Below are 13594 nucleotides of genomic sequence, written 5' to 3'. Positions count from 1 at the left end.
CGAAAGCACTACAGTCCTCTAAGAGTCGTCCGAGAACTCGCTGTCCGCCCGATACAAAGGGCAGAGCCTGCATCATCATGATCATCATGAATTCTGGGGGAGGGCTCTACTCTTTGCACTCCGTTAGCAGAGACCCACGTGACATATCATCCAACCTTGTAGAAAACACAAAGGAGGGCGAAGACATCTCTCCCATTTTCCCTTCCTTCAATCAGCATCATGTGACACTCAACGGATGCCCTCTCCAGAACATGACGTCATCACGATTTTTGTGCCTATGATTACATCACTCGCTCGTTGCATCACCGAAACTTGTGGAGGCTCAACAGATCTCCAAAAATTCGGAGAAATACACAGCGTTCATAAACGGGATTGAAATTTCGCATATAGAATCCTTGAGGCACCTTCTTTTCATGGACTAAATAAAATAAACACTTGTATGGTGCTGTGTTCGCCAACTTCATCGCGTTGTGCTGTGAGGTTTGTCATTGCGTGCTTGCCCAGCATTTTTTTACGCGTCTTGTAGTTCGAGTGACAGTATCGTTCATTGCTCGAGTGGACCATCACCCGAAAGTGTGCGCAAATCAAACAAGAGCAGCGCAATAACTTCTGTAGCAATCTCGGTAGCACATTAGCCCAACGCATCTTGCATGTTGCTTTACTTGGAGACGCTGCTTGCAGTCTTTGGCTGCAACCAGAGTTTACGTCCCCTCCGGACTTCCAGCAACAGGTACATCGGAATAGTGGAACCGCCTTCCAGGTAACATCACTCACATATATGACCATTCAAAGTTCAATGCTGCACTAATTACTTTACTGGAGTTTTCTAATTGATTGTGATATTTATGATGTACTGCTTAACAATGTTGCTTTTTGTTATTTATGTGGTTCATTGTGACTTATGTGACTTATTTTAGTGTTATTTATTTAATTGCTTTTGTATTTTCTGTACTGTTGCACTTATTCTGACCTGTATTTATTACCTTTGTATATTGTGTTTGTGTGTAATAACCCACTCCCCTCTGTAATGCCTTCGGGCCTTGAGGAGTAAATAAATAAACAGTTCACAAGCAAATTCCTCCTTTCGGATGATGAGAACCGTACCGTGGAAGAATCGCATAAGCAAACTGAACATCCTAGCGAGAGCTTATTGGAATTTGTTCGGGCGTTGCAACAATCCGACACAGAGCTGATCCTGCCACTTCAGCAAAGCAGCGCTTGGCACGGGCTATCCGACAACGTCAACCACGCTTCTTGCCCTATTTTTGGGTCCCATCCCTTGGGACCCAGGAGGCGCGTACAAGGCGACCTCCTGGTGGTACTCCTGTATTCACCCTGGCCTCCACTAGAACCATGCTGTGCCTGGTCAGCTGGGGGACCCTCGACTGAGCGCCTACCTGCAACGGGATTGGATGACAACCACTGTAATCCTTACAATGTGGAGTCATCCCGTCGAGCACTCGATCCCTTCTGTCACGAATAGAGTGGGGCTGTCCCCACAGGATGAGAGCTTGATAGACCCCTGCACCGTAGCAGCGGCCGACCCGGCCCTTTCAGCTGGCGAAACCACAGTGCGGCAACGTCCTCTGCCCTCACAGCCACAAACGTCACCAGTACAGAGGTCGCACTTGTATGGCTTCTTGACCGTGTGTGTCGACTTGTGACGCGACAGGTGCGCCCTCTGGCTGAACTCTGAAGAACAGAGATCGCACTTGTATGGCTTTTCTCCCGTGTGAGTCTGCTTGTGACGCTGCAGGTTCATGCCTTCACTGAACTTTGCAGGACAGAGATTGCACTTGTATGGCCTTTCGTGTGTGTGCGTGCGCATGTGCCGCCGAAGGTTTGTGCTGCGTGTGAAATCTGCAGGACAGAGGTTGCACTTGTATGGCTTCTCTCCTGTGGTGTGTGTGTGCGTGTGTCGCTGAAGGTCTGTGCGGCAGCTAAACTCTGCAGGACACAGATCACACTTGTATGGCCTCTCTCTCGTGTGTGTCTGCTTGTGGCGCCGCAAGTTTATGCCTTGACTGAACTTTGCGGGACAGAGATCGCACTTGTAAGGCTTTTCTCCTGTGTGTGTGAGAGTGTGTCGCTGAAGGTCTGTGCTGCGGCTGAACGCTGCAGGACAGAGATCGCACTTGTGCGGCTTCTCGCCTGTGTGTGTCAGCATGTGACGCCGCAGGGCCGTCCTGCAGCTCAGTTTTGCACTACAGGTATCACATTTGTATGTCTTCCCTCCCATGTGTGTCTGCCTGTGATGCTGCAGGTTTGCACTGCGGCTAAACACTGCAGGACATAGATCACACTTGTACGGCCTTTCACCTGCGTGTGTGCGCATGTGTCGCTGAAGGTCTGTGCTGCGGCTGAACTCTGCAGGACAGAGATTGCACTTATGCAGCTTCTCGCCTGTGTGTATCAGCATGTGACGCCGCAGGTCCGTGCTGCGGCTGAATTTTGCACTACAGGTGTCACACATGTATGGCTTCTCTCCTGTGTGGGTCTGCCGGTGGTACCGCAGGTTTGCACTGCGGCTAAGCACTGCAGGGCAGATATCACACTTATACGGCTTCTCTCCCGTGTGTGTCTGCTTGTGGTGCCGCAGGTTAGCACTGCTGGTGAACTCTGCAGAACAGAGACTGCACTTGTATGGCTTCACACCTGTGTGTGTCTGTTTGTGTTGACATGTGTCGCAGGTGAATGTGTTCACTTTGCCAGCTAAGTGGTCTGTGTCAATGCATGGAACCAAACAAATATTGCACTTGTACGTCCTGTCCTTCTTGAGGTCAGAGATTGATGATTCACTGGACTCTTGAGTCTGGCTCAGGTCTGAAGCGTAGCCTCCAGCCTTTGAATCCGTGGGTCGAACATCCACAGTGACTGGGACAGTGTTGTCGAATAAAGGCTGAAGTGTTGTCGTTTTAAAGTTGAACTCTGCTCTTGAAGAGTTGCAACCTGAAGACACTGAATCACAAGTGTCTTTTGGCTCATCTTTGATATGAGGTATACCAGCGGTTGCTGCCGCTTCTGAAATTGTAAAAAACGGAACAGTAAGAACAATTCTCGGAATAACGGGAACATGTGGGATAGTTCACATGTGACAAAGAGGAAAATTGTTAATTTAAGTGCCATGTTAGGGAAATATGACAAATAATGAAGAATTAACTAATTAATGAAGAATAAACCCCTCAAGTGTCATAAACGAACTCAGCTCGTCGGCAGGTTCCTGGTGAAAACCGCTGTGGACGACTATTTCTCTCTCCATCCCCACAAGTTTTTGTGATTTTCTATACTTCCACAAACGAGGTATAGCTCATCCGAATGCTTCTGCTCTTTCAGGATTGATGGCAGCACCTGTCTGCATTTGCTCCAAGCATTTCGGTTGTGCAGCATACATTTAAAAATGGCGTCGTCCAGCGCGGCTGCGGCTCAAGTGAGTTCTAGCGGTTCTGAAGAAACAGAATTTTGCTCGTCCAGTGGAAAAGATGACTTTCTGGCAGAACGTAGCTTTGGTGAAGAAGAAAGGAAGAGGCAGACTCTGGTAGTGGCGACGGCAGTGGTGGTGGAACAGCTTGCCGTAGTCGGCCACAAATAATCCACCACCACATCCACCTTGCTTACCGTTTATGGCTCCCCTGATTTCTCTTTGTTATATCATTTTCGTTATGCCATTTTTGGTTATATATATCATGTTTTGGTCATATATATGCACAAAATTTATTGAATTGTAGCCCACAACAGTAATCAAATGTTCTAGTGACAACAATATTAAATTCATGTCCTTCGAACAGTGAGACCAGTTCGCTTTGTAGTCGCGCTATGTTATTCGTCGGAACTGCTCCATGGCGTGCCACGCGAGAAGAGAACAGGCGACAATATGTTGCGTCATCTAGGTGTTGTTTCTTTTTCAGACCACAAAGATGGCCTGCCAAGGAGTGTTCAGATTTGGGAGTCGCATCAAAAGGCATCAACACTAAATGCGTTGTGTGTCCTTAACGTGGTGGAGTTTGACTTCAACCTCAATGATCTCTCTTTTGGGCATGGGGCGAGCACGAAGCCCAAATCCTTTGAAAAGAGATTTGCGTGTGTGTCGGATAATTGCTGGGATGACAGGTTGAACACATTGTTCAGGATCCGAGCCTTCAGGATTCGAAGGACAATTTTCCGGACATCCGTGTTTGGAAATTTCAGTGTTCAAGCACACTTGAGATGCATATTCGTTTACCTTCTTAACTGCCCTGCAGAAGGTATTCCTTATAAGTATAATAGACATGCGTGAAGTTGTATCGCTGTTCAATGTCACGTGTCTCAGTTTTCCTCGACTTTATCCAAACCACTTTGTGAGATGTTCATGCCCTGAATAAGTGACCGGACAGATTATGCGTAGGACCTTGTGCTTTTGGATTTTATGTTCTTTTGAATACTGAGAGGTTACTTCAGAGGCCGTAAAAGCTGGGGAAAGTTGATTTTTGACCGGAAAATAAAAACGGGCACCCCCCCCCACATTTTAGATGAACACGACATGTGGAACGAACACGCTGCATGTACGGTGTATAGCGTTTTCTCCAGTGCTCATGGCTGAATTGGGACTATGCCAAGTTAGTTTTCAGGACTTTGTAGGCTTTACCCGAAATTAACCACGATACGAATCAGACGGCAAAAATGGGTTTGACCCAGTTTGCCATTGTTGACTTTGCCTGTTTTGACATTCTTAAAGGGGCACTATAAGGCAAAAAAACAACTTGCCCTCAAATGAAAGTCCTTGTTTCAATTAGTATAATGCAAGCGAAATTACTTCACACAGCACTACCGTTTAGAAGAAAACGCAATGAAAACACAGCCATCTTTGGCGGCAACGAATGGTATCCCCAGGAGGCAAAGATTGGCGGCATCCAATGAGACAGCAGGAGAAGCGGGAGGGCATGTGGATTTGGAACGGATACGATCCATTATATATCCGGATAGTGTTCCGTATATGCGCGGCATGATGCATTTTTCAATACCGATTCACTGAATTGTAGCCCACAACAGTTCTCACGAATGTTCCACTGACAACATTTATCTTCACGTCCTGCGGACAGGGATGCCAGACCTGTTTTTCACCAGGACTGCTCCATAGCGTGGCACGTGCAGCATGAACGAAAAACACCGATGCACGAGCTGAAAAGACTTTCATTGCTCAGCACCGAAGCAAGAAAGAGGTATAATTTCGATTGTAGCTCCGTAACTGAATTGAAGTTTTGAATTATGATAACAATAGAAAAAACAACACTGAAACTTCCTTAGTTTAATATATACAAGCTTTCGCGTGGGGGACCACGCTTCATCAGGTACAAGGTGTGAAGTTCGCGTATACAAGTATATATTATTATATGCCACCAAAGCAGGTCACTTGTTGCAGTAATTAATTGGTTTCGGTTTACATATTTTTGTCACGGCTGGTCACGGTGAAGCGCAAAAGTACGCTCTTCCACTCCCATGTCCACCAGTGAATTACGTCCATACACCAATGAATTACGTCCTTTAGCACTTCACCGCGACCAGCCGAGACAAAAATATGTAAACCGAAACCAATTAATTACTGCAACAAATGACCGGCTTCGGTGGCAGATTTTTCTCTAAAAGGTGTCCACTGAAGGTCCCAAAAGGGGTAGTACCAATTTTAATGCCGACGGCGCCCTGCTTTAGAAGTTATGTTTTTTCACAAAACGCATTTGAATTTTTATTTAAATAATAAGCGGCTCCAACTCATTCACACGGTGCGCAGGTTGTAGGCAGTATCGGACACATACTTGTAAAAAAGAAAGTTCTTCGATTGGTGCACTGGTTCGTGAATTATTTAGCCCGGGGATTTAACTGAGACACCCGGTATATATATATATACATATATATCTTGAAAAGTTGGAGTTGGATCGGCTACGTAATTATAGTTGAAATAAATGGGAGACAGAAGACGAAAGTAGGGGAAGTAACAAAAAAGGGGTTTATTAAAACTTTAAAATTATAAAAGTTAGGGAGGATGTCTACGTTACGGCGGAAGCTCCGCCTTCTTCGGGACAAAAGAGCTAAATGTGGCCATGAGGCTGATAAGGGGCTTGAGAATGACGTGGTCGGTTGGGGGAAATTCCCGCCACCTGGCGGTTGTCAATTGGGGGAAATTCCCGCCACCTGGCGGTTGTCAATTGGGGAAATTCCAGAGCGCTTTTGTGTCAGGTCCAGGAGTGGGGTCATCGTCCCTGTGGGTCAGTGGGGATTTTGATCTGGCTGAAACGAGAAAAGGCAACAGGGTCTTATCTAGGTTGTTAAACTTCTTATTGTTGACAGCATGCTAGGGTCCTCGTTAATGGCCGATCGGAATTTGTAAATTAGGTAAGATTCCCGTTGTTCCCGGGAGCAGTCGGAGATAAAGTTTGACTGGAGAATAAAAGCTGAGGCTTCGTTGATTGAATGTTCTGGTTGTTTGAAATGGCGTGAGACTGGAAGATTAGGTTTCTTGGTAACATCCGATCGGCGATTGTTGAATCTAATTCGGAAAGAAGTTTTTGTCTGACCCACGTATTGGGCCCGGCATGTGTTGCATTGGATTACATAGATAACGTTGCATGAGTTACAGTCTACGTCTGCGTTGATCTTGACGGTAAAGTTGGAATTTGTACTTCTGACCGTTTGTGCGGTCTGCATTAACTTGCAAATCTGGCATCTCCTGCCATTACATGGATGACAGCCCGCCGGAGGGCTAGTGGGTTCGCCTACTTTAGAGCGGACCAAGCTATCGTGTAAGTTACGTGTACGTCTGTAAGCGACACGTGGTGGATTAGGAAATATAGGCGTAAATACAGGAAAACACGCCTAGTACCGTTTATTTGTTTCTTTAATGGCTTTTTTTCCTGCATTATTTATATATATATATATATACTTGTATACGCGAACTTCACACCTTGTACCTGATGAAGTGTGGTCCCCCACGCGAAAGCTTGTATATATTAAACTAAGGAGGCTTCAGTGTTGCTTTTTGTATTGTGCTATATTTGTTATCGGACTTGACTTCCCCTGTTTCACCGAGATTCAATTATGATAACAAGTACGAAATTAACATGACACGTAACGTAACTTGAAGTGAACTTGTTTTTGCATTTTAGTGCCCCTTTAAGAAGAATTGGGCATGTACAGTGCTGGACAAAAGTTTATGGAGCACGCCCTGGTGCATTCCTTCCTCAGAATGACAAGCTAGCACAGAATGGGACCATACAAACGTACAAACATGTGCCTAGGTAACCCGGTCACCTGTTTGTAAGTCCGTACGGGATAATTCACCGCCAGCGTGTCACTCTCAGGAAGAAATGCACCGGAACGTATTCCTTTTGTCCGACGCTCTACGTGCCTATCAGAAAGCCAAAAAGTATAGTATCTCTTGCGTGGTTTTCTTTTTTCATGAAATCAATCGTGTATCACCTTTTGAGGACGAGTCATGGCTGTGTTCAACTTGGTCCCACTCTGCTGAAACTGTAGCATCGTATGGCTCTGTCTTCACTACTACATGAAGACGTTCACTTGAAGGGCAGTCCTGGGGTTCTTGTTTAATATGGCCCATTGCTGCCATCACCACTGAAGTAAAGTAAAAATGGGACCAGTAAGCCATACTGCAAAGCTCCAAGTTGAGTGAAAGTACAGCTCTACCTGTTTATGAGTCTTATCTTTTATCTCTACAAATCTTATCATACTACATCAACACATCTCTACATATTGCATAGAAAAGCTCCACAAGACTTTGCTTGGTGCCTCGCGTTGTTACACAACATGAAAGTCAGATGTACGACGTGTTGCGTGGAAAAGTTCACGGTCTGACCACACAGTTTACTGAAACCTTGCCGAAACATTCCGTACGATGCTCATAATCTCCGTACGTAGTTTACAGAGTTCTTGACACGTTCCTCAGGATTACTGGATAGGTAGCAATTTTCACGAGGACCTAATTTTCCCAAAATTGACCAGCGCTAAAAAAAAAAGAAAAAAAAATGCAAACGAAACATGTCAAAAATTTGACTTAGGATGCTGAGGCAACTTAATGTAACGGTTCCTTAAGCTATTAGAGTGCATTGCCTCACAATATGTTCAGTTCTTCTCCGCTGCAAGTGGAGACAGTCCTCTAAGTCAGACGGGCTCAAAAGGAAGACAAATGCAACATGTTATTAACCCAGTTGTGATACCCTTTGTTAACTTTCTCCTTTAAGGTCAACCCCTAAAGGTGGGTTCACGCAAGGGACGCATCCCCAGGATAAGTCCACGGCGGTCGGCGACGTCACATGGACGGAGGAGCCCCCGTACCTGCCGAGCATTCACACGGGACGAGGGACGGGCGCGGAGAAGCCCGTCTCCAACAACACTTATCAGTTTGCGTGAACGAGTTTTTGCACTTTTCTGCACTGTGGTTGAACAGAAAAAAATGAAATTTTGTACGTTGGGGCACACTGGATCTCCAGCGTTCCACAATGCAGGAAACCACTGCACTAGCGAAATAAAAAAGAAACTGCTATCGTCGATGACAACACATATTTAGCGGTCGACGCCTTTGCGTAAGAGCTGTGTTGCCATACCATGGAATCTTAAAATCTCCACTTCGTCGAAAAGAAAAAAAAAAAAAGTTTTCAGCAAAGGAAACAGACAACTGTCAGCTCGTGAGTCTGTACACGTAGTAAAAGCTATTTACTGTACAAAGCGATATATCCATATGCAAAATCTGTCATAATCATAATTTATCTGTTGTTGTTGTTGTACGTGCAGTAAGGTCACATTTCCACGCCGTGCTATAGTGGGTGTCGTATTTGGAAATACGCTTGCTCGTAGCAAAACCCTCGTTTTCCCCATTTTTTTTCTTGCTTCGTGAAGACCCGTACACAATTTCTCTTTTTTATTACGCGGTTCTTCGAATCTCCTCTGCTTCAGCGGTCAGGGCTGTAAAACAGCCTGTCGAAAGAAGCAAAAACAGTCAAAAGACGCTGCTCCGTCCACAAGTCCCCCGCCAACACAGGGACCGTTTGTGGGTCGAAGACGAATGGTCCGCGGTGGGTCCACGGACCGGAGAAGATGCACATTTTGATGACATAGGCTGTGACGCTTACACTACCCGCGGACTTATCCCGGGGACGCGTTCCTCATGCGAATCCACCCTGAGAAGCCTCATGCAGGGTTAATCCACCGCGAATTTAAGGTTCCGCCAATAATTGCTTGATCCTGGCTCCCCACAACTTCTCAAATTGAGCCCGTCTGTACGTAGTTTCCCGAGATCTTATAATGAGAGGCTCCGCCTGAACATTCCATAGAATGTTCATTGTTTTAGTACATAGTTTAGTGAGGTGTTACCATGACACTTTCCACAGGGACATCACATTAGATTCTCGCAGTTCCTGAGAATATTCCACAAAGCATTCAATATCGGAGTATGTACCGTACTGAAATTTTATGACAAACATGTTGACCCTGGAAGATTCCATAAATAGAGGCGAGTGCAGGTAAGTATGTACCCACACCCACAGTGCACCCACAGATGTGCCGTCTGCACCAGCAGGCTGCACTACCCGCAGGTGCAGTGTGGGAACACATGCACTTTTACCTGCAGCGTTACCATATTTCTGCTCGATAATATAGAGACTGTGTGTCACGCTGTGAGTGCTAAGAGACGGTGAGGGTACGTGGGTCAGCGGCATTGATACGTGAATCGATCCTTGCAAAGAGAGATAGTGGGTCAAACGAGAGCGATCTCGGACCGGACAGGCTGCTAACGACGGACATCCTGAACATCACGCTGTGCGGACCTTTCCTGACTGCTTCAACATGCGTTTCAGGCATTGTTTCAACCGCTGAGCCCCACTGTTTGAAGTCCACTCGGCCCAGGTTCATCTCCATTAAACTCTTTCACCACTCACTGGTAATAAAACAGATTTTTGATTGTTTCTGCGTCGCAGTTCTTGATTGTGTCACCCTAGTACGGTGCTGGACAAAAGTTTACGAAGCACATTCTGACGTATTCCTTCCTCAGAGTGACACCCTAGCAGTGAATGAGACATTACGGACGTACAGACATGTGCCTAGGTAACTCAGTCACCCGTTTGTAAGTTCGTACTGTACCATTTCCTGCAAGCTTGTTACTCTGGGGAAAAAATGTATGGGAGTGTGTTCCGTAAACTTCTGTCTGGCACTGTACCCTGTACTGGTCATTTCGATCGATCACCCGATGCAATAACATCACACTGTGAAGCAAATCGGAAGGATATCATTCTGACTTACTGTTACTCTTGACTTGTGAGTCTGTCAGGCTGTGAATTTCTGTTTTTATAGAGCCTGCATGAAAAAAAAAAGAAAATGGCATGTTAATGGCTAGCACAATCTAACAGAGATGACCAGTTCTGGTGTTGCTAGATATGGTTGAGCTGAAAGGAAAGAGAGCAATTTCTATGAGAGCATGCTGTTTTGCTTAACGTTTTATGTCGAATTTGTCGGCTATTTAAGCTAAAACCAGAGGTGCTCCTGTGAGAGGTCAAATGACATGGTGGAACATGTAAGAAAACGTTTTCTCATTTATTTTTTGGTATGAAAACTGGGGAAGATGCCAAAGTTAAGGAGTAAGAGTCTCAAAAAGTCAGATTAGTGGGTGCAGGTAATGTAGGTTTACCTGCACCGCGGGACGCATTGCGGGCACACCAGCATTTTACCAGCAACCCGCAGCGACACCGCATTCCTACCCACAAACCATCACAAAACCTGCAGGGTACCTGCGGGTGTATCCGCACCTGCGCTCACGTTTATCCATAAAACCACCGCCATCTGAGTGCCTAGTTTAAAGCGCTGCTATGAACTAAATCTCGTGTCTTCAGAACCCTACCAAAGCTACGTTCACCGAAGCCTTCTTGTCTCACTTTACATTCCTACAAAATATTTTGTCTCTATGCGAGGCGAAAGTTGGACAAAATTAAGTTTCATTTCCGAGAACTGTGACGTCATGTCATGCTCCGATGGTGCATCCGGCTCTCACCTGGCAACATTGTTGCGCTCTCACTCTCCAGAACATGACATTACTGCAATTTGTGGGCAAGACATGACGTCACCTGCCCCTGGCATCATCGAACTCGTGGAGGTCAGCAGATCTTCAAAATTTGATAGAAATGCACAGCGTTCGCAAAACAGGATTGAAATTTCACATATAGAATCCGTGTCAGGTACCTTATTTTCCTGGACTAAATAAGGTAGCTGCCATCTTCCGAGTCCGGACTGGCACTTTAAACAAGTTTTACCGCACGTACCTCCTCCTGATGCAGACTGGCTACAGTGCTGTTGCTGTATCTGGCCCAGTTCTGGAAGGCATGCAGAATCACAAGATGCTGGTTCTACTCTTGTGAGCTGATCAATGGGCTCTTGGTGCGGCTGCATTTCTCTGGGCTGTGAATCCAAAGGCTGGTACTTTGCACAAGCATCTTCTCTTGTCTCTACATTGATGCGGAGAGAACCATTGGCTGCAGTTCCCCTGAAATGGCGAAAGAAAAAAAAGAAAGAAAATAAAAAAATATTTACTATTTCACTAATCACTCGGTGGGAGGAAGAGGGAAAATGACAAAGAAGAAACGAGTAGGTAGCGACAAATGAGTGGGTGATTACTAGGGCTTGTAGTTTTCGGCATCTGCCGAAATATTAAAAAAAAAAAAAAGAAAACCTTCCGAATGATTTTTTTCAAATTCTGAATATTCAGTACAATGTCAGCTGACATCCTTTGAATGGGAAAAGGAAATCTCCCTTGGAATGCCCCACTTGTGGCATACTGGATCTGCGTGCAGTTGTTGGACTCACATCTCAAATCAGAGATGTCCACACGCTTTGTCTTGTATGAGGACTGATTTTTGTTAGTTCTATCAGATAACCCTTGTATGAATGATGTAAGAAAGGAGTTTTTCAAATATGCTGCATATCCTGCCCCTCAGACGGATGTATCTGTCGTTCAGTTCTGGACAACCCATTCAAGAACGTGGTCTTTGTTATTGCAGTGTGCTTTAAGCATTCCGGCAATTCCTGTCTCTAGCGCTAATGTTGAGCGCGGATTCACTAAGCTGCGTGTTGTTAACCGAAAGGAGTGAGCCGCTATGTCATATGTGAGGACGATGATGATGTACGCTTCCATATATTTTAGCAAAAGCTTCTTTGCAAGCTTCTTTGCCCTGCTGGTTTTGTACAGACAATAAATGACATTGTTCATGAAATCATGCAGCAATTTGCTGTTTACCTTGCTGACAGAATAGGCATTCCTCCATGCGGAATTGGATAGATGCCCACATTCAGGCACTTGTTTTCGGGGCAGAATATAGCTGCCGAAAGAACCAGATTTTCACTGTACCACACATATGTGCCGATAAACACCCCCCAAATTAGCTTCAATGTAAATGCCGAAAACCACAAACCCTAGTTATTACCAGGGGCAAATTTAAGGGGGGCGACCCCCCCCCCACACACACACACACTATACGGTTGTGTTCCCTATGTAAAAACCCTATCTCCTGGACGATGCTGCGCCGCAAAGCACGAAATTTCCTTCCGAAAGACCTCCCCTCCGCATGACAGACCCTTAAATCCGCCCTTGGTTATTATGTAAACAATTATCATTTGCCCATAGAACATGAAAACACTGCACACTGTATCGAATAAAGCGCCAACTGATTGTTCTTGGAAGTGCCATCCATGTTTAGTTCCTCTGCGTTCACATTGGTTCCCAGCAAGAGAGAAGAGATGTGTTGGGGAAAGGATTGTGACAGAATCACTTGTAGTAATTGTTTCTGTTGTACCCAGAAGAAATATACTTCTATTTTAATACTTTCTAGATTACACCAGGGTGTGCTACAGAAAATGTTTCATCGTTAATAAAGCTTTAAATGACAACAAGATACTGTTTTTAGGTTCTTCAGCTGCACAGGGTATACTTATGAAGAATGCAATTCCATCACAGTGTGCTATGTGAGTGTGTAGTGGTGCAACAGCCAGTGTGTCGATTATGGCGACTATGCTGAATGTATGCGTACATTGGCAGCTCCCTGGTTAAAAATGCTAGGTATGACCTCTGCTTGTCACGAGTATTTTCTGTATCTGTAACCCCCTATGCTATACTGGGGTTTGTACCTCTTCTGACTCGTTAGTCAGTTAGTTCCAGTACCTAAACCCTTTTAAGACAGGCTAGGCGCTTATATCAAGCGCCTCAGGAGTAACTTGGCTGTCGCGTTTGGCGCTCACTGGATAGATGGCAGCATGGAATCACACTCAAGGCGAATTCTGTAACACTGCGTCATAGACAGAACTTATTTCTGCAGCCGAAGCTTAGTGTTCAGTCAACTATCAAAATAGTAGATCCCGACATACTTCGTGTACAACGTCTCCATGGGCGGAGCACCCCTTTTGAAATGCTTGAAAGTGAATAGTAAAGACGCTGTAGTTTGGGAAAAGTATTTCTAAGCAAAGCCGTAAGCGTTACTAGAAGCTTCATGCTTCTCCCAAGTGATCGTGAAGTTCGTGCCAAACTTTGCGAACTTTTCGTTTACATACCAAAATTGGGCCACAAGCCAAGCCC

At 45.4% G+C, this 13594-nt stretch overlaps 1 protein-coding gene across 1 annotated transcript; it reads right to left on the bottom strand.

Annotated features, from left to right (window-relative positions):
• Positions 1 to 797: 797 nt before the first annotated feature.
• Positions 798 to 13552, bottom strand: LOC135378821 (zinc finger protein 436-like). Its single transcript, XM_064611926.1, has 5 exons — positions 13387 to 13552; positions 11292 to 11512; positions 10279 to 10332; positions 7447 to 7599; positions 798 to 3021 (listed from the first exon to the last, which is right to left on the bottom strand). Exons 1-5 carry the CDS (start codon positions 13404 to 13406, stop codon positions 1445 to 1447), a joined length of 2025 nt encoding a protein of 674 aa, XP_064467996.1. The 5' UTR covers positions 13407 to 13552; the 3' UTR covers positions 798 to 1444.
• Between the last annotated feature and the right edge of the window lie 42 nt (positions 13553 to 13594).

Source organism: Ornithodoros turicata, chromosome 1, assembly GCF_037126465.1.
Source record: "Ornithodoros turicata isolate Travis chromosome 1, ASM3712646v1, whole genome shotgun sequence".
NCBI classification, from domain to species: domain Eukaryota; kingdom Metazoa; phylum Arthropoda; class Arachnida; order Ixodida; family Argasidae; genus Ornithodoros; species Ornithodoros turicata.
The sequence above is the reverse complement of the archived record's forward strand: the minus strand, read 5'-3'. Positions and strand labels throughout refer to the sequence as shown.